General features: G+C 41.1%; 1 protein-coding gene across 1 annotated transcript in view; it reads left to right on the top strand.

Annotated features, from left to right (window-relative positions):
* LOC120559086 (lymphocyte antigen 75-like) overlaps positions 1 to 20,629 on the top strand; it is a 23,113-nt gene extending 2,484 nt beyond the window's left edge. Inside the window, exons 2-6 of the mRNA XM_039800508.1 lie at positions 10,190 to 10,427; positions 10,917 to 11,101; positions 12,966 to 13,310; positions 20,255 to 20,352; positions 20,423 to 20,629. Coding sequence (XP_039656442.1) covers positions 10,190 to 10,427; positions 10,917 to 11,101; positions 12,966 to 13,310; positions 20,255 to 20,352; positions 20,423 to 20,557 — 1,001 coding nt within the window. The 3' untranslated portion in view covers positions 20,558 to 20,629. The remainder of the gene's footprint in view (positions 1 to 10,189; positions 10,428 to 10,916; positions 11,102 to 12,965; positions 13,311 to 20,254; positions 20,353 to 20,422) is intronic.
* The last annotated feature ends 1,611 nt before the right edge of the window (positions 20,630 to 22,240 follow it).

Genomic DNA, 22,240 nt, shown 5'->3' with positions numbered 1-22,240 from the left:
AGTAAAAAGAGGACCTGGGAACCAGTAAAAGAGGACCTATGGGAGTCCAGTAAAAAAGGACCTATGGTAGTCCAGTAAAAGAGGACCTATGCGGTAGAAAAGATGGAGTCCAGTAAAGAGGACCTATGGAAGTCCAGTAAAAGAGAATCGAGTCAGTAAAAGAGGACCAATGGTAGTCCAGTAAAAGAGGACCTCTGGTAGAACAGTAAAAGAGGACCTATGGTAGAACAGTAAAAGAGGACCTATGGTAGTCCGAGTAAAAGAGGACCTATGGTAGTCCAGTAAAAGAGGACCTATGGTAAGTCAGTAAAAGAGGACCTATGGTAGTCCATATAAGAAGGGACCTATGGTAGTCCAGTAAAAGAGGAAGAGGACCTATGGTAGTCCAGTAAAAGAGGACCTATGGTAGTACAGTAAAAGAGGACCTATGGTAGTCCAGTAAAAGAGGACCATATGGTTAGTCCAGTAAAAGAGGACCTATGGTAGTCCAGTAAAAGACCCTATGGTAGAACAGTAAAGAGGACCTAAGGGTAGTCCAGTAAAAGAGGACCTATGGTAGAACAGTAAAAGAGGACCTATGGTAGAATCCAGTAAAAGAGGACCTATGGTAGTCCAGTAAAAGAGGACCTATGGTAGAACAGTAAAAGAGGACCTATGGTAGAACAGTAAAAGAGGACCTATGGTAGAACAGTAAAAGAGGACCTATGGTAGTCCAGTAAAACATGGTAGAACAGTAAAAGAGGACCTATGGTAAAACAGTAAAAGAGGACCTATGGTAGTCCAGTAAAAGAGGACCTATGGTAGAACAGTAAAAGAGGACCTATGGTAGTCCAGTAAAAGAGGACCTATGGTGTCCAGTAAAAGAGGACCTATGGTAGTCCAGTAAAAGAGGACCTATGGTAGTCCAGTAAAAGAGGACATATGGTAGTCCAGTAAAAGAGGACCTATGGTAGTCCAGTAAAAGAGGACCTATGGTAGTCCAGTAAAAGAGGACCTATGGTAGTCCAGTAAAAGAGGACCTATGGTAGAACAGTAAAAGAGGACCTATGGTAGTCCAGTAAAAGAGGACCTATGGTAGTCCAGTAAAAGAGGACCTATGGTAGTCCAGTAAAAGAGGACCCTGTGGTAGTCCAGTATGGTAGAACAGTTAAAGAGGACCTATGGTAGAACAGTAAAAGAGGACCTATGGTAGTCCAAAGAATAGTAAAAGAGGACCTATGGTAGTCCAGTAAAAGAGGACCTATGGTAGTCCAGTAAAAGAGGACCTATGGTAGTCCAGTAAAAGAGGACCTATGGTAGAACAGTAAAAGAGGACCTATTTGAACAATATACTTTAGATGAACACAGAAAATAAGAACAATGCCTTCACGAGGGAGAGGAAGAGGAGTACCAGGACAATTCTGTCTCTGTCTCCTTTTGTTCATAAACTACATTCTATAAAGCTACTCTGAGATGGGTCAATCATTTTTTGTATTGAATCTCTGCAGCAAAAGAAACAAAATGGTGGCCGGGTTGGAACAGTGGGTAGAGCAGGCGCACGTATACTTGGAGGTTTATGCCTCGATGCAAAGGTCAAGGGTTCAAATCCAACTTGTATTATTATTGTATTTTGAAAATCAGTGTTGGAGTTTAGTTTACAATGTGTGATTTTGAGCATGAAATTAACTGTTGTGTGTTAAGAGTTTAGGAAAGTTGTTAAAAGTATTGAAAACATTGTCATAACGATCGTGAAAAACTGGAACACACACACACACAGACACTAACACACACAGACACACACTCTAACACACACACACACACACTAACACACACACAGACACTAACACATACAGACACACACTCTAACACACACACACATACACACACACTAACACACCCACACACACACAGAAGAACACACAGACACACACACTAACAACACACACACACACAGACAAACACACACACTAACACACACACACACACACACACACACACACACACACACACACACTCAAACACAAACACAGGGCTTCCGGTTTGGATCATGTAGTGACAAGACGTGCCAACGGGAAGCTCCTGATACTTTGGACTTAACTGCGATAAAAACTCTCTAATATACGTACTGGCGTCGAGTTAACAGTTTCAGTTGATTTATTTTTTCTTATTTACTACCGAAATTGCACGTTCGGAACATGCCGAGCTCTCAAAAGACCAGAGGAGATACAGAGCCGAAGAAACCAACGCTGAGTAGCAAAGTGGCTAATATGGCGTCGGCTACAGCTAGTAGTGAACTCGCTGCGATGCTAACAGCAGAAATGGAAAAACAACGCGGAAATCTCAAAGAAGACATGGCTACATTCATTCAAGCATCTCTGGCACCTATCCAGTCATCTATAGCTAGCTTTCGGGAAATGGTGGATACACTGGGACAAAGAGTTACATCTGTGGAGATCACTGCAGGCGAGAACTTTGAAGCCCTCTCTAGAGTGGAGAAAGCCGTCTCTGAACTACAGGCGGTGAATGCTACACTGGTAGACCGCATCGACGACTTGGAGAACCGTTCTCGGAGGGCAAACCTTCGTATAATAAATGTGCCAGAGGGCAGTGAACCCAACGGTGATATGGTAACTTTCGTCTCTACGCTGTTGAAGGACATGATGGGGAACCAGGTGTTTGCCACCCCGCCCGAACTGGACCGGGCGCACCGCGCTCTAATGCAGAAACCCAAAGATGGGCAGCCACCTCGAGCCATCATCGTTGCTTTTCATAAATATCAAGACCTGGAGAAGGCACTACGCTGGGCTAGACAGAATGAGATGCAGTATAAGGGACATGCACTAAGACTATATCCTGACCTCAGTGCTAACCTCTCTAAGAAAGGTGCAGCCTACAAGAACGTCAAATCAGCCCTGTATCAGAAGGGAATCCAATTCAGGCTTCTCTACCCAGCGCGCCTACGAGTGTCTTATGGAGGGGATACACTGATGTTTGAGACACCGTCGGAGGCTGAGGCGTTTTACACTCGTAGTATTGAGAGGAAGGCCGGCATCTCTGCTGGTCCTGAACATGAGGACTAACTGAACGCTGGCTATTCAATGACGCCGGGTAAAGTAACAGTCATAGCTAACGCAGTGTCGCCTACAGTAATTCTTGATTTGCTACGTTGTCATGTATGATTAACCCTGGGTGTTTTAAGACATTCAGATTTGTTATTCTATTAGGGCATGTTCACGTGTTATTACATAGGGCTGAATACTGGAGCTTGATTTACGTTCAGAGTTTGTTTGTTCCATTTTAGTCAGGAGCTCTCAAAAGCAAAGTTTAGGAAATTAAGGTGAAGTGTTGGAAGTGTTCAGGAAGTGGGACGACCCCGTGCTGCCAGTTTGGCAGAGAAAGGGAATGTTTTGGGGATATGGGGGCTAACGACTGGACCTTTTTTTCTTTTCTATATTTACTGTAAACTTTTTGGATTTCATTATATGCTGTCTGTTGAGGGAGGTAGGCGTGACATGTGCATGGTTATGAACAAAATGAGTCTTGAACACTGTATTCATAACTTTATTGTGTGGCTATGACTAACAATTTAAAGGGTGGGTGTGGGGGGTCAGCGATCAGGTTTGTATCATGGAACGTTAAAGGGCTCAACAGTCCAGTAAAGAGATCTAAAATATTAACCACCTTAAGAATTTAAAGGCTGATATTATATTCCTTCAGGAAACCCACCTACGTAAATCTGATCAACTACGTTTAAAAAAGCAGTGGGTGGGACAAATCTTTCACTCTAGCTTTAATTCTAAAGCAAGAGGGACAGCAATACTAATACACAAGAGAATTCCGTATGCCTCCTCTGGTGCTATATCTGATCCACAAGGCCGCTATGTTATAGTCCCCGGACAGATTCTCCAGACACCGGTTATACTAGTGAACTTGTACGCTCCTAACTGGGATGATGTGGGGTTTGTGCAACAACTTGTCTGTAAATTGCCAGATCTAAATTATCATTTTCTGATTGTAGGGGGTGACTTTAACTGTGTCATAGACCCCAACTTAGACAGATCCAACCCTAAAGTACATACCCTTTCAAAAATGGCCAGTACATTTTCAAGATTTTTCGATCATGCAGCATGTGTGGATCCCTGGCGCTTTTTGAATCCTCAGTGCAAGACCTTTTCTTTTTATTCTAACGTCCATCACTCGTACTCAAGAATTGATTACTTTTTTATTGATAAAAAACTGATGGGCTGCTTGGAGAAGGTTGAATACGGCGCCATCGTAGAATCGGACCACGCCCCCATACTTATGGATCTCTTTTTCAATCACAACTACACTGGTCGTCCTCAGTGGCGCTTTAATTCTACATTACTGTCAGATGGGAAGTTCTGCAATTTAATCTCTGTAGCCATCAGCAGGTTTTTGGAAACTAATAAGTCAGACTCAGTTTCTCCGTCATTACTTTGGGAAACATTTAAAGTGGTTATTAGAGGGGAATAAAGCACAATATTACGCCTACCAGAATAGAGAAAGGAAAAAAAAAGACAACAGTTAATAGATTTGATATTTGATCTAGATATGAAGTGTTCCACATCTCCAAGCCCATCACTCTATAAAGAAAGAATTGACCTCCAAACTCAATATAATTTACTTTCTACTTCGGAAACAGAGCAACTTATTATGCGATCGCGTGGGATGTTTTATGAACATGGTGAAAAAGCGGGCCGGCTTTTAGCTCATCGACTAAAATCTAAATCGACATCACAACATATTTCTCAAATCGAAGACACGACAGGAAAACTGACTACAGATCCTCTCAAAATAAATGATATTTTTAAAGATTACTATTTTGATTTGTATAATTCAGAATGACTTAAAGACGCATCACTCTTTGTAAATTCTTTTGATAAAATACGAGTTCCTACCCTCTCTGATGGCCAAAAAGAGCAATTGGATCAACCGCTAAGCCTTGAAGAAGTTGCCTTTGCCATCTCTGCAATGCAAAATGGGAAGGCCCCAGGGCCAGATGGCTTCCCTCTGGATTTTTATAATAAATTTTCTGGTCAACTAGCCCCCCTGTTGTTAGATGTTAGATGTGTTTAACCATTCCTTGTCCCAAGGTAAATTACCTGGATCCCTTACCGAAGCATCTATTACACTTTTGCTGAAACCTGGTAGGGACGCATTCATACCGACCTGTATCACTGTTAAATTCTGATGTTAAAATACTTTCGAAATTGTTAGCGATGCGATTGGAGGCACCCTTGTCATGCCTGATTTCAACCGACCAGACAGGTTTCATTAGAGGGCGTTATTTATTTTCTAATGTGCGACGTCTTTTAAATGTACTTTACAGTCCTTCACCTAATGTCGTACCAGAAGTTCTGGTGTCGTTAGACGCGGAAAAAGCTTTTGACCGTGTAGAATGGGATTACCTTTTCTTTGCATTGAAACAATTTGGTTTTGGTAAAACATTTAGCCAGTGGATCCAACTTCTTTACTCCTTCCCACAAGCATCGGTGATCACAAACCAGCTCCGCTCACAAAATTTTCCCTTATCTAGAGGCACCAGACAAGGTTGCCCACTTAGTCCACTTTTATTTACATTAGCAATAGAACCATTGTCCCTCGCCCTGAAATCTACACCCTCCATACAGGGTATTCCTAGATGGGGAGTGGAAAATAAACTATCCCTTTATGCGGATGATATGTTGCTCTACATATCAGACCCACTGTTAGGTATCAATAAAATACTTGCACTGCTGCACACTTTTGGACAGATCTCTGGCTACAAACTTAATTTATCAAAAAGCGAATGTTTGCCTGTAAATGAGTCAGCGAGGAAGATCCCAGATCATGCTCTACCATTTCATATATCAAGGTCAGGTTTCAAATATTTGGGCACTAATATAACTCCTGTCTTCGAAGATCTTTTCGATGGGAACTTTGCCCCACTTATTGCCAAACTTAAAGCAGATCTACAAAGGTGGGATATCTTACATCTGACCTTAGTTGGCAGAGTGAACTGTGTCAAAATGAATATATTACCGAGGTTTCTATTTTTGTTTCAATGTCTCCCTATTTTCTTATCAAAATCCTTTTTTCATCAGATAGACACATCAGATAGATTCATATGGAACGGTAAGATTCCTAGGATAGGTAAAGACCTACTCCAGCGACCAAGAGCAGTAGGTGGGTTGGCCCTCCCTAATTTTCGGAGCTATTACTGGGCAGCAAACATCCACAAAATAACACATTGGGTGCAATCTCCAGATACAGATTGGTGCGAGTTGGAGAGCAGGTCATGTGTGTCGGCCTCTCTACATGCTCTGGTCACATCTAGCCTCCCTGTCAAGATTTTTCAGTTTACATCTAACCCAGTGGTCATCTCCACTCTCAGAATATGGACTCAGTTTAGAGGGCATGCTAACATGAAGAGAACACTTTTGATCCAGAGCCCGCTGTGTAACAATCACACGTTTTTACCAGCCAAATTAGACCAGACCTTTGCAGGATGGCATAGGAAAGGGATCCACAGATTTGGGGATCTTTACAGGAATGGCATATTTTCTAGTTTCGATGACTTGAGTTCTAAATATGACCTTCAAAAAACTGACTTATTCCGTTACTTTCAAGCCCGCCAATTTGCTAAGAGCCATAGCTCACAATTTCCTGCTCTCCCGGAGAAATCCCTAGTGGACTCACTTTTAGAAGTTCCTTCTGGGTTGAAAGGTTTCACAGCCCATTCATATTCGATGATTATGTTGCTTGATGATGTCAAGATAGACAAGATCAGAACTGCGTGGGAAAAGGAACTTGGAACTGGAATCTCAGAAGACGTTTGGACTAAAGCTCTAACAAGAGTGAACAGTAGCACTTCCTGTGCAAGACTGGGTTTAATTCAATTCAAAGTTCTTCACCGCCTACACTGGTGTAGAGCTAAGATATCCTCATTCTATCCTAATGTTGATAGCAAATGTGTAAGATGTCATGTTAATGTAGCAGACTTGACACACATGTTTTGGTCATGCCATAAACTAGCACGATACTGGTCAACTATATTTGATGTAATGTCTGAAGTGCTTAGGACAGCTTTAGAACCATGCGCTACAATTGCCATATTTGGTGTACCAGATGAAGGCACAAACTTGACACAAAATCAACTCAACATCATAGCATTTGTCTCTTTACTGGCACGTAGACGTATTTTGCTACTTTGGAAGTCAAGCTCCCCGCCCACTGCAGCACAATGGCTTAAGGATGTAATGCTATTTTTACATCTAGAGAAGATTAAATTTACAATAAGAGGCTCTAACAAATTCCTTTCAGTGTGGGAATCTCTATTGGCATACTTTAGCAACCTCCAGGCCCTACCGGTGTAGTGAGTGACCATCCTGGCCGACTCTGAAGGATTGACTGCCCCCCTCCATATTCAAGCTGCACTATATATAGACACCTGGCTATAGTATTCCCCTATGGTGTGTCGTCACAGAGTTTTGGGCGGCGCTCCTTCACGGTAATTATATATTTTGTTTATGTTTCAATTCTAAGTATGTATTTTCTTTATAATTGTCTGCATTGTTAATCATTTCTTATTTGGTCCAGGCGGGGTGGGATGGGGTGGGTTGAGAGGGGACTGTTTTGTGCAAGAAAAAGGAAAAACTCATATCTGTAACGATGTGTCTGTTCATAATCTATATTTCTCAATAAAAAGAGGTTTAAAAAAAAAAAAAAAAAAACAAACACAGACACACACACACACCCTTCAGACCGTTTTTATTAACAGGCCGCAGGCTCTCGACATAAGTGTGCTTTAATAAGTGTATGCAGCGGTGTGTGTGTGTGTGTGTGTGTGTGTGTGTGTGTGTGTGTGTGTGTGTGTGTCTGTGTGTGTGTGTTAGTGTGTGTCTGTCTCCTCTGGAGAAGTTAACCCTCTCCTTGATCTCATGGTGTTAATGGAGAAGGAGAACCAGGAGAGACATAGACACACACACACTAACACACACACACAGACACACACATACATCATGTTTAGTAACAGACTGATGCTGCCGCGCTCCAGAATCCAGCAGCAATCCCCAGAGTGGAAACAGAACAGCAGGTTAACACACACACACACACACACACACACACACACACATAGAGACACACACATTGAGAAACACACACAGACACAGACACATGGAGACACACACAGACACAGACACACACATAGAGAGACATGAGCAGGTTAAAACAGACACACACACACAGACACACACAGAGACACACACTGTGGTGGAAGTTTTCCTTGAAGCAGCAGGGTTAGTGATATTCATGATAAAATGAAAACGAATAAAGACTGTTTTGAGAATTAAACCAAAGTCTGGTCTTTGAGCATTTATTATATTTTGCAAAATAGAGAAATACAGATTCAGAGGTACGCAGTACAACTGAATGAGCATTTCTAACCTAAAATCTAAACATTAAAACATCATATAGTGAAGAGCTCTGTTAAGCCCCCCCTCTAAATGTATCTTTTCGAACGGCCATAGTTGAAAAGAGGACATCATTAACAGTCAAACCATTGTCTCCCCTTGCCCTCTGCTCTCTGTTCCTAACATTAGCCTAAACAACAGTTTATCTCAGGAGACAGAGACCTACGTAGTTCTCACTGTCGTAAACAGTCATCGGCCTTCTCCACTTCTAGCTAAGCAAAAAGTTAAACAAAAATGAGAAGCTAGAGTTTCTTAAAAATAAAACTTCTAGGCTGAGAGTTCATGGCTGTAACTGTTCCCCTCTCTGGTCTTTAAGAGTCTAAGAGGAAGGAACAGCATTATGTGGAGGTTTAAAACAATCTTTAAACAAATGGTCAAAATCATTAATCAATAATGGTTAAAATAAAATTTGCCACCACAACACACACACACACACACACACACACACACACACACACACACACAGACACACATAAAGAGACATGAGCAGGTTAAATGGTGGAGAATAGTAACAACTACTAATGTGAAGTCTGGGCTCTCGATAGAAAGCCTGATCAGATAGATAGATTTATTCTCCAACGATGGTGGGATAACTGTTTTATAATGGGTTTCAATGGGACATACTGGTCCTCTAAGTGTCCCTGTGTTATAATGGGTCTCAATGGGACATACTGGTCCTCTAAGTGTCCCTGTGTTATAATGGGTTTCAATGGGACATACTGGTCCTCTAAGTGTCCCTGTGTTATAATGGGTTTCAATGGGACATATTGGTCCTCTAAGTGTCCCTGTGTTATAATGGGTTTCAATGGGACATATTGGTCCTCTAAGTGTCCCTGTGTTATAATGGGTTTCAATGGGACATATTGGTCCTCTAAGTGTCCCTGTGTTATAATGGGTTTCAATGGGACATATTGGTCCTCTAAGTGTCCCTGTGTTATAATGGGTTTCAATGGGACATACTGGTCCTCTAAGTGTCCCTGTGTTATAATGGGTTTCAATGGGACATATTGGTCCTCTAAGTGTCCCTGTGTTATAATGGGTTTCAATGGGACATATTGGTCCTCTAAGTGTCCCTGTGTTATAATGGGTTTCAATGGGACATATTGGTCCTCTAAGTGTCCCTGTGTTATAATGGGTTTCAATGGGACATATTGGTCCTCTAAGTGTCCCTGTGTTATAATGGGTTTCAATGGGACATATTGGTCCTCTATGTGTCCCTGTCAGTACTTAGATTAAACGGTTTATTTTTGACTTTTTATAGAATCTGAGCTTGAACGTCAAACCTTCAAGTAAAAACTCACATCCTGACCAGAAATCATGTTATCAGCATTAACACAGACAACATTATTAAATAAATAACAATGAAAAGGACAAACATGTCTCTAGTGAGGTACAAGGGTTAAAACAACAGAAGTTGAGCCAAAGTGAAGTCCAGTTGAGTCAGATGGTTTCAGATCTGCCTCAATACAGATAAACATTACAGAGATAATAATATAACATGTAATACAGAACAGCTGACGTGATCAACCAAAGTCAGGTATAGAAATATGAAGTTTAGAGGAGCATCATTACTTCAGTTTAGTTTCTATTTAATTGAAGGAAGTTTCTTAATGGATCAACATTTGATATCATTTAGATAATCTGAAAGCAGGCGATGTTGGTGTAACTGAAATATAAAATGGTGAATTAATATAGTATAAAATATTAAATCTGCTCTTTATGTCTGTGTATCCCTACAGGGCTGAGTGCTGTCTCATCAGCTGCTAGACTTCAGTACTATTTTGTTTATGACAGGAAGAACTTTACTGAAGCCCAAAAATACTGCAGAGAGAAACACACAGACCTGGTCACTGTAGACAACAGGGAGGTTATGAAGATCCTGACCAACACGGCAGATTTAGACAACATGGTCTACTCCAACAACAGCTACGTGAGTTCACTTTTCTCTCTTTCATCTCAAAGTCTTTCTGACAGCAGGTTTGAAACCCTCCATAGGAACTAATAACTAGATGTAGAGCAGTAAAAAGTAGAATATTTATCTTTGAAATGTAGTAGAAGTCTAAAGTGTTTGAGTTTAACCTTCAGCAGACTGTGTTTCTCTGTTGAGCTGCAGCAGAGAGATGAAACAAAAGAAGATTATGTGTTAGAAAGACTAACAAGACATTGAAACATAGATACAACTAATGCAGTAAAACAAATCTAAAACATCACAAACAGTATTTACAACAACAGAGATCTATGTTCTCGAGAAGCTAACTGAAAATCAGTTTGAGTGATCAGAAACTATCTCTGGTAATGAGTTATTAAAGGAGGGTAACAGAATGAAGGAGTCGTAGAGGATCAGACTGATAGTATCAAGACTGGAGATGGAAAGATTAGGTAAACATCTGGTCTTCAACAAAAAGCTAGAGCAGAGTCTAATTCTTTATATCACAATCAGAGAGCCTGGATAGGACTGTCTGTCAGCTGGAGGTGGTCACTGTCAGACCCAAGTTTCTACAAACCCGGGGAGACGGAGTTCAGACAATGGATGGCTGGAGCACCAAACACTGGAGACATTGGAAAAGTCTGCACACACATGCATCTTGATGGACTCTGGCACGACTACAGTTGTGATGGCAGGTGGTATACAGTCTGTGCAGATGTCAGAGGTGAGAATATTAACTAGTGAAGTTTCTCTTCTCTGCTTCTCTTTGCCTCTTTGTTTTCATTATTCAGGCCTCTGTAGTATCAGTCAGTCACTCTGACTAAAAGCAGCTTTCACACAGGTTAGTGCCGTTCAAAGAGCTTTCCAGCTGACTGAGCAGCAGATAATAAGACGGCAGGAATGAGAGCAGGAAAACAGCTCAGTGGATCATCAGCATCACCACCAGAGGAAGACAGATTATATTCTATTATAGAGATTGGACTCGTGCATGTTCACGTGCACACATCTTACAATATAAACAGAACATGTGTGTTAAATTAACCTGAGAGAATATTAATAATATAATATATATTATTAATATTATTTTTTAGATTGTTTTGTAGATTTAATAATAACTCTGAGGCCATGTTTACAATTCATTGTCCGTCTGGTTTTATTTTCTAAAAAAGCTTGTAAAACATCAACCTTGTTGTCTACATTCAATATATGAACATCATTTTTTTCAGGAAAAACTGGGCTATTAGAATATTTGTCCTGTAGTGAGGTCAATTGAATGTTAAAAAAAAGGTTGTATAACCTTAAAGACAAATAAATAAATAAAACAGAACATGAATCTCACAGATATGTATTTATATCACACACAGAGCAATAAAAGCTAAGCCAATCTAATGTCTAAATCACTTCTCATATGTCTTGGGTGTCAAACTGTGAAGAAATAAACATTATAACTTATACAGTTGACAAAATATATAAATTTTTTCAAAAAAAGTCCAGACGCTTTTGCCAATAATCAAAATAATAATAATGTCATATTTATTGATATCACACACACAGCAATGCTACACAAGCATTTGTGTTCTGATTACCTCAGAACTCGGTTCTAACGAGGTCAAAGTTGAAACACGCCCCCTGACCTCGGATGTACGAGCTCAGAACTCAGACAACCTCGCAGTAGCCCGAGTTCAAAACCCACATGGCTGCCCCCTGTATCAACAGTAGTAAAAGCTGCAGTAACATCAAGTTATGAGCCCTTCTGTCTTCTTTGTGTCTCACTAAATCAGTCGTTCACACAGGCATGTCCAACTTCTATCTGTGGACATGTTGTTACGCTGTTTGCATCCACAAAAACCAGCGTAATGTGTTGTTATCAACTGGTTGCTAACAATATCTAACCGGGCTAGAGCTAATGAAAACATGAAAATCAGACTTTTAAATAGAACACATTCAACTCGGGTATGACGTCATTTCCAGTTCCGGTTTCCGAGTTATAATAGAACGCGGCCATAGTCTTTGTGTGACGGACCTGCCTTCCCATTGGTTGGAAAATGTCAACGCACTCTCGCAAAGCAGCATGGGAGATTTAGACTAGACGGTAGCACGGAGATATCGGGAAAAATGACCGAAAACATGATAAATTATGGACATCAAGTGGATAAATCTTGTATGTAAGAGTTTGTATTTATGGCTCAACAACTCCGAAAAAAGACACATGTTCCAGGCTGGATAGAAACCCTTCTGTAAAGGCTAGAAAGTCACCAAAGACACCACCGGGATGGCTAACTCCTTAGCTTTTAGCAGGAAAAATCGGTAAGAAGCTACATTTTACGGTTATTAAATTATCTAAATATGAATCAGAGGTGCCGTTTGGGTTCGTGGACGATCCTTTAGGGTTATGAGGTTAAGGACATTTCTTATTAATGTGGAGAGACTGTTGGTAAATAAAGTTATTTGTTAGTTAGTTCATTGATGTGGTTCTTTATATCTCAGTGGATTTATTTTAGATATTATAAAGACATGAATCACAGATGTGGATGGATGGGAGGATGTATGTTATGCTGCCTCTACACTTCTCTGTGCTTCATTTTCAGGGTCAAATGTGACTTTTGTCTTCATCAACACCTCTAAGACATGGACTGAAGCCCATAATTACTGCAGAGCTAACCACACAGACCTGGCCAGTGTGAGGAACATGGCAGAGAATGAGAAGATAAAGGCGATGATAGCTGCTGGAGGAGACTATGCCTGGATCGGCCTTTTCAGAGACTCCTGGAAGTGGTCAGATGGAAGTACCTCCTCATTCAGCTTCTGGAAGACCGGGCAACCTGATAACAAGAACGGGAACGAGACTTGTGTGGCTGCAGACTTCAGCCAATCAGGAGCCTGGGAGGACTGGCCCTGTGACATGGAGAGAGCGTTCATTTGCTACGGTCCAGGTGAGTGCTAACCCGGGATTCAAACAGCTTTTACATTTAGATTCAGGACAATAGAGATGAAACGATATACTCAACTCACGATTGGATTCAGGATTTTAAGTTGATGATACGGTTTTCTCAAGATGTTTTTAACAGAATGAGTGAAAATCTTCTTTTATTTCTATAAACTGAAAAACAACAGATTTGTCCTCTTATCAAAAGTGACTCTGAAACTGTATTTTATCTTAAAGAACAAAGTTAGATCTTTAAAACAAATCCCACATCTAAATAACTAAATTAATAGAAACAAATATCTTCAAATAAATAAACTAAGAAGACGTAGTGACGTCTGAAGTCAAACAAGGTCAATCTAAAGTAGATTACACTCTAGGACGTTTAAAAACTGCATCAACATTCATTTCTTATCTCAACCAGTTGTTATCTTTACACATTTATATCCATATTTAACCTTCGTTACCTCCCTAGTGCTAACCCAGGACTCTAAACACCAGACCAGGGGCATCGGACTGGGGATAAAACCAATACTGATTAATTCAATTTAATTTAAATTTTTTAACTTTACAGATAGAGGTCTAGACAGGGCTGGACTGGCCATCTGGCATACCGGGCATTTTCCCGGTGGGCCGACGGACTTTTGGGCCGAACCGCCGATATACAGTGCCTTGCGAAAGTATTCGGCCCCCTTGAACTTTTCGACCTTTTGCCACATTTCAGGCCTCAAACATAAAGATATAAAACTGTAATTTTTGTGAAGAATCAACAACAAGTGGGACACAATCATGAAGTGGAACGAAATTTATTGGATATTTCAAACCTTTTAAACAAATAAAAAACTGAAATATTGGGCGTGCAAAATTATTCAGCCCCTTAAGTTAATACTTTGTAGCGCCACCTTTTGCTGCGATTACAGCTGTAAGTCGCTTGGGGTATGTCTCTATCAGTTTTGCACATCGAGAGACTGACATTTTTGCCCATTCCTCCTTGCAAAACAGCTCGAGCTCAGTGAGGTTGGATGGAGAGCGTTTGTGAACAGCAGTTTTCAGTTCTTTCCACAGATTCTCGATTGGATTCAGGTCTGGACTTTGACTTGGCCATTCTAACACCTGGATATGTTTATTTGTGAACCATTCCATTGTAGATTTTGCTTTATGTTTTGGATCATTGTCTTGTTGGAAGACAAATCTCCGTCCCAGTCTCAGGTCTTTTGCAGACTCCATCAGGTTTTCTTCCAGAATGGTCCTGTATTTGGCTCCATCCATCTTCCCATCAATTTTAACCATCTTCCCTGTCCCTGCTGAAGAAAAGCAGGCCCAAACCATGATGCTGCCACCACCATGTTTGACAGTGGGGATGGTGTGTTCAGGGTGATGAGCTGTGTTGCTTTTACGCCAAACATAACGTTTTGCATTGTTGCCAAAAAGTTCGATTTTGGTTTCATCTGACCACAGCACCTTCTTCCACATGTTTGGTGTGTCTCCCAGGTGGCTTTTGGCAAACTTTAAATGACACTTTTTATGGATATCTTTAAGAAATGGCTTTCTTCTTGCCACTCTTCCATAAAGGCCAGATTTGTGCAGTATACGACTGATTGTTGTCCTATGGACAGAGTCTCCCACCTCAGCTGTAGATCTCTGCAGTTCATCCAGAGTGATCATGGGCCTCTTGGCTGCATCTCTGATCAGTCTTCTCATTGTATGAGCTGAAAGTTTAGAGGGACGGCCGGGTCTTCGTAGATTTGTAGTGGTCTGATACTCCTTCCATTTCAATATTATCGCTTGCACAGTGCTCCTTGGGATGTTTAAAGCTTGGGAAATCTTTTTGTATCCAAATCCGGCTTTAAACTTCTCCACAACAGTATCTCGGACCTGCCTGGTGTGTTCCTTGTTCTTCATGATGCTCTCTGCGCTTTACACGGACCTCTGAGACTATCACAGAGCAGGTGCATTTATACGGAGACTTGATTACACACAGCTGGATTCTAGTCATTAGTCATTTAGGTCAACATTGGATCATTCAGAGATCCTCACTGAACTTCTGGAGAGAGTTTGCTCGCGAACTTAAAGGGGCTGAATAATTTTGCACGCCCACTTTTTCAGTTTTTTATTTGTTAAAAAAGTTTGAAATAGCCAATGAATTTCGTTCCACTTCATAATTGGGACCCACTTGTTGTTGATTCTTCACAAAAAATTACAGTTTTATATCTTTATGTTTGAGGCCTGAAATGTGGCAAAAGGTCGAAACGTTCAAGGGGGCCGAATACTTTCGCAAGGCACTGTAAATAGGCCTTTTTTGAATTTTTTGGCCGGGCCGGCCCTTAAAGAACTCAATGCGGCCCATTGGTTAATTTTCTTTATTGGCACTGGCCTGACCCAATCAAATCCAGGAAGCCCCTTCCCCATTCCGGGCCGCAAATTTACGAATCCCACTATGGCCACGCCTCCCGGCCCTGAGACACGAAGCTGTAATATTATGCTGGAAGTTTAGCATTCACGTTATAATGGACAAACGACCACCAAGTGCAAGGGAGGTGCAGAGAAATTACAGGAGAAAAAGATTAAGAATCTACAGGCGGATTCCTCAAAAATTTCGGACATGTTTGGGGCTGTAGTAGCTTCTTCAACATCAGCATTACCTGAAGTAGAGGAAGGAGGAGGAGGAGGAGGAGGAGAGCTGGCTGGCTATACAGAGAAGCAGAAACAACATGATCATGAAGAAGCCGAGTGACCATGACAGGGCCATGGGAGCGAGTGAGGAAAAGATGGAAGAGAGAGTAGATGATGTGGTAAGGAGTAGGCAAATTAACAGGGACTCTCATGAAGGCAGGGAGGCTGTGTGTGTGTGTGTGTGTGTGTGGGGTGTTGCGGTACGCACGCCGCGCTACCGTCATAACGATAACAAGCAGTTTGGCTGTAACATTAAAGTTAGTGGCTGTCAGGTAACCTAACAGCTTAAGCTTACATTGAAAATGCTAGCGGTTGGCCTGTTGGCTAGCTGAAAAGTCTGTGGATCTATAAAATCAGTGTTGATACAAGCATCAGTGTTCCTTGAATAGCTTAATTAGCTTCTCTTGCATTGGTGCTCTTTTCCAGGGCATATACTGTACTACTTTCAGCTTTATTGTAGCTTTTGGGAAGGGCTATAGTTATGGTTATAGTATTTAGCAGACACTTGTGTCCAAAGTGACAAAATATGAATCTTACAATAGTTAAAAATAGTTAAAAATTAACAGTAAACTGTTTTTAAAGTTGCTAAGCCAATATTAAGCAAAATAGTAATAATATCAATAATGACAATACAATATCAATAATAAAAACTAATAAAAATACCATAAATATACAAATCATAACTCTAAGAATGAATGAATGATTTAAGTGTAAGACCAACAGATAAGTCTTGAGTCCCCTCTTGAAGGATCCAAAATGATCACATGAACGCTGAACACTAGGCAACTCATATCATAGCATGCACGCATATTTTAAGAGGACTGTCTGCAGGGAATGTGTCTGACCAATCACGGTGGGTGTGGGCCGCCTTGGCCAAAAATGACAGGGCCAATTTTTTGTCCCAGTCCAGCCCTGGGTCTAGACCCCACTCTATAATTTCCAAAGCCCCAACAATTACAGTAATTCCCTCAAGAGCAAGCATTGGCAGTGGCTGTTGCAACAGTGGCGAGGAGAAACCTCGGCAGACCCAGACTCTTGGTAGGAGGTGTCTGACGGGGCTGGTTGGTGGTGTGATGAACAGTGGCAAATAATATGTGACAATATTAAAACACACAAAAAACAAGTTCAAAAAGCTACGATATATAAAATATAGTCTAAGTATATCTCAGTTCTAGTCGTTCTTTCTAGTTAGTTCAGTCCTGCGTTGAAAGGTGAACCGTTAGAAGATTACCAGGGCCCAAGGGGAGAGAGGGCCCTTGAAAAGTCTGGAATATATTTTATTTTACCTGGATATGTTCATTTCCTAATTAAATTTCATAATGCATGTCTGATGAAATGTAGAGTTAGTGTATTGGCTGAATAACTTGGTTGATTGACTGACTACATTTTGTATACAAAAAAGACTATCTAAGGTCTCAACCACCCCTTGCTAATGCGCCAAATGGTTTAGTCCATCTGCAGCATTTTGTTTATGTTAGTTCAGTTCATCTGGTGGAGCGCAAACTTCTGCTGTAGAAATGTCTTTCTCAAAGAAAGCCAAATCAGGCTACCAAAAAGAAAGGAAAGACAGGAGGAGGAGGAGGAGAGAAAACAGAATGAGGGGAAACAATTGGTAACTGACTTCTTTTCAAAGAGGTGAGCACAAACTAGAAAACCAAATCCATGACCATTAGTGCTAAAAATTGACTGAGACAACCCATTGAAAGAGCAGAACATACACTTTCAAATGATAATTTGGTTATACCATTGTAATAGCCTAATTTAAAACATGATTCATTTTAAATTAATAGGCTATAATGTGTATAATTAGCAATAATAGGCTAATCAGTGTCATAGGTAGCTTGGTAGCTCATCGGTAGATACGTATCATGTCAACATTATAGTTATGTCAGATTCAGCAGATGTTAACATTGTGAAACACAGTATCAGAAACTGTCCCAGCAGGGAGTGGAGTAGCACAACAGGTTCTCACACCCAACTCTTAAAATAAGGACGTTTGGTCAGGAGCCTTTCTCGTTCTTATTGACTGCTAAAGGTCTCCTTTAACGTTTCATGTGAATGCGTTTGGTCGGCACTATTGCTGTCCCTTTTGACGCGCTTGGTCGAGACTACTAAACGGTTGTACGGGAACAACGGGAAGGGCGTACAGTTCCGTGACACGCGGGAGGAAAGAAAAAGGCGACTCTAAAAACCAACCTCCTTACGCAGCAATTCTTCCTTACATACTGATCACTAAATCTTATCTAACTTCGGGTCTCCACGGTTCGTTACATAAATACGCTGAAGGGCGCCTTTTACGTCGCATCAGACGCTGACAGCTGCTGTCCAAACGTTCTTATTTTACGAGTTCGGAAAGAGAACGGGCTGAGTAGCAACAGACTCCTCAGCCTCCTATTTGGATTTGAGACAAGGTGAGCTTATATCAAAACTAAAGCAAACCATGTTTAGCCATTTTGACTGAAAGGTGTTAAGTAACACTAACATCTTAGTGTGTTTTATTATATTAGGTTACAATTAGGATAAGAGGTTAATATCAGATGTATCCTTCATAGAGAAAGATGATAGAGAAGATGTGATTGAGGATGATGGGAGTGAAGACAGCAGGGAGCTCTGAGCACAGTGTGGAGATGAGAGATGAGGAACTGGAAAGTAGGCAGAGCACTGCAGACCAGTTTTTACCAGAGGATCCAGGACTATGGCCAGATACATTAACAGATGATCAGAGAGACACCATAGTACGCAGGCTGGCAGGTAAAGGTACAGAGAAAACCAACCAAATGTCGGAGTAACCACAGTAAAGTAGGTAGTAGTAACCACAGTAAAGTAGGTAGTAGTAACCACAGTAAAGTAGGTAGTAGTAACCACAGTAAAGTAGGTAGTAGTAACCACAGTAAAGTAGGTAGTAGTAACCACAGTACAGTAGGTAGTAGTAACCACAGTAAAGTAGGTAGTAGTAACCACAGTAAAGTAGGTAGTAGTAACCACAGTAAAGTAGGTAGTAGTAACCACAGTAAAGTAGGTAGTAGTAACCACAGTAAAGTAGTAGTAAACCACAGTAAAGTAGGTAGTAGTAGTAGTAACCACAGTAAAGTAGGTAGTAGTAACCACAGTAAAGTAGGTAGTAGTAACCACAGTAAAGTAGTAGTAGTAACCACAGTAAAGTAGGTAGTAGTAACCACAGTAAAGTAGGTAGTAGTAACCACAGTAAAGTAGGTAGTAGTAACCACAGTAAAGTATTAGTAGTAACCACAGTAAAGTAGGTAGTAGTAACCACAGTAAAGTAGGTAGTAGTAACCAAGTAAAGTAGGTGTAGTGAAAACAGTAAAGTAGGTAGTAACCACAGTAAAGTAGGTAGTAGTAACCACAGTAAAGTAGGTAGTAGTAACCACAGTAAAGTAGGTAGTAGTAACCACAGTAAAGTAGGTAGTAGTAACCACAGTAAAGTAGGTAGTAGTAACCACAGTAAAGTAGGTAGTAACCACAGTAAAGTAGGTAGTAGTAACCACAGTAAAGTAGGCTAGAGAATTTACAGGTTAGATTAGAAGGGGGGTGTGCCCCTTTGTTGATTTGACCGTGGTGGCCCCCTCGGTAACATTTCTGCCCCCCACAATCACACAGTATCAGAAATAGGGCTGCATTGTTAGAGTGCATGTCGGAGAACGTTTGTATTTTAGGTTCATTATTTACATGCTGAAGTAGTTACACTGCATTAAGATAATGTAATTAATAGTGGTTTATTGTTATTTGATACAGAATGCTTAGCCTATATGTCCAGATCAGAGTTGGCCTATATAGTAACTCTTGTTGCAGCAAAGTGCATCGGGGGGGAGGTGTTCGGACCTGCCCCCACTGCTAAAAAAAATCTTCAAGGAAACACTGGTGTTATCAGGCTACTCCAAGCATTACAGTTAATAGTTATTACCCTATAAACATACAGGCCTACAGATTCATGTGTACAGATGCCCGATTATTTAAATTTGTTTTGGGAGGGAGGGGGGAGTTGAGGAACATGGGGGCCCATCAGGACTGCCTATGCAGTCCCAGGGTCTTGTGCTACGCCCCTGCACCAAACATCAGGTTGTGGAGAGTAAATGTGAACATGATGATGTGGATCATTTCCATGGAATAGTTAGTAAAGTTAGCATGCAGTGGTGATCTGCTGCAGATGATCAGTTAGTGTTGAATCTATTGTTTAAACTGATGATGAGGAATGAACAGGATGATGATTATTATCCACACAGAAATGTTTGAACTCATAAAGTTTGTTTGATTTTTACAAAGCGGTTCCTGTTTCAAAGAAAGTGCTGAAAGTGAAGTTTGAGAACAAGAAGAATCTGGATCTGAATGACCCTGCTGTGATGGAGGCCATGTTGAAGCAGGTAAATCAGGTTTTATACTGTTTTACCTTTATGAAAAAACAAATGAGATAAGATAAGTTTTGTGTCTCAGCTGAAACAGAAGCTGAGGGCCCAGGGGCTGGACGACAACATCAAGCTGAGCTGGAGGAAGCAGGCCGATGGAAAAGTCTTCCACAAGGAAGACAAGAAGACCAACAAGAGGAGGAGGAAGAGGGAGGAGCTGTAATGTTGAGTTGCTTCCATCAGAGAAAAGTCTGGTTCTTTCCTCAAAGATGTGACGGAGCAGAATAGAGCTGCAACAATCAGCTGATTCATCCATTATTCTCTTTAGTGACACTAACTCATATGTAATGAATAGTTTAGTTTCCATTTATTATTGTTGTAGTGATTCTTACATTCTTTATTTTAGGCTACATAACATTTTAGTCAACTAAAACCAGCATCCCAGCTCTCGCGGCGTCCAGTCTTATTGTGTAAAATGTTGGTGAACATCAACAGAGATCTTGAGTTTCTGTAGACGAGCTATGGATTACAAATACTAAACAGAAAAAGAACATTCTCCGGTTAAGAAAGTAAATGTACGTTAAAGTGCCCATATTATGCCTATTTTCAGGTTCATAATTATATTTAGAGGTTGTGTGTTATGTGGTTTATGTTGTTCAAAAAACACCATATATTTGTCATACTGCACATTGCTGCAGCCCTCTTTTCACCCTGTGTGTTGAGCTCTCTGTTTTAGCTACAGAGTGAGATATTGCACTTCTACCCCATCTTTGTTGGGAGTCGCACATGCTCAGTAGCTAGGTAAGGACTACTAGCCAGAAGCTAGCGGTACTAGCTCTTAGCAGTTAGCCACCTCATTCTCAATGGCAAAACACAGCTACAACACACACGAGTTCACCATAATCTACAAAATAAATTGTATAACTTCTTACATGTCCCTCGTCTGCAGGTATTCAACGCGAAAGTTTGAAGTGTGCCCTCGTTTTAGAAGAAGTCTCCGCTAATCCAGCCTTGTACAGACCGGGTTGCAGAAACAGTTAGCTGATGTGGTCGTAGCTAAAGTGGTTAGCACACACCAAATGTTTCGCTAGTGACGAGAAAGCCGTGCAGATTTTGACCAGCTCACCAGGAGCCTGAAGGCAGGACACATTCAGAAACCAGATCTCACTCAGAACACCATGGATGGATTTATCAAAGTTGGTATGAAGCACCAGAGACACAAAATAACTCCCCAAATCACAGAAAAAGGTGATTTTTTTCATAATATGGGCACTTTAAATCCCCCGTCGACTGATCAAAGTATGAAGTGTGGATTGGTAGCTGGAGAGTCCGTTCCTTCACCTCCCGGGCACTGCCAAGGTGCTCTTTAGTAGTAGAGATCAGGGCCTGAAGTTAACTTTTTGACCACCAGCCACTGTGGCAGGTGGATTTAAAAATCAGGACAGGATTGAAACGCAGCTCCAGAGACTTTAGAGTGAAAAATCGTTCCAGCGCACATTAATATTACAATGTCTGGTTGGAGGACGGTCTGAAAAGTGTTGACGGTCTTCACGTTTTGTTGGTAAATGTGAGATGTTCGAGTCACACACACATTTCGTCTTCATAACAGAAACAAGGAAATTAATTTGACCCGTTCTCCCTCCTGCTTGGTCAGTGGCTGCACGGGCCCCTGGCTGTCAATCAATGTCTTCCAATGATGCTGGCCCCTGATTGGACCAGGCCCGTAGCAACCGCGGCACTCCTGCTTACCAATCGTTATGCCGCCTGAATCACTCACTTCTCATTGGCTACCTGCCAAAGTAGCAGGTAGATTGACAGTGTTACCCCCAACTGCAAAATTCACCCGTATAGCGGGTCGGGTGTTAATTTCATGCCCTAGTAGGGATGCAACCGAATCCAGATTTTT

This window comes from Perca fluviatilis, chromosome 5 (assembly GCF_010015445.1).
Source record: "Perca fluviatilis chromosome 5, GENO_Pfluv_1.0, whole genome shotgun sequence".
Taxonomy (NCBI): domain Eukaryota; kingdom Metazoa; phylum Chordata; class Actinopteri; order Perciformes; family Percidae; genus Perca; species Perca fluviatilis.
Note: the sequence above shows the minus strand (reverse complement) of the source record. Positions and strands in the feature narration are given on the sequence as shown.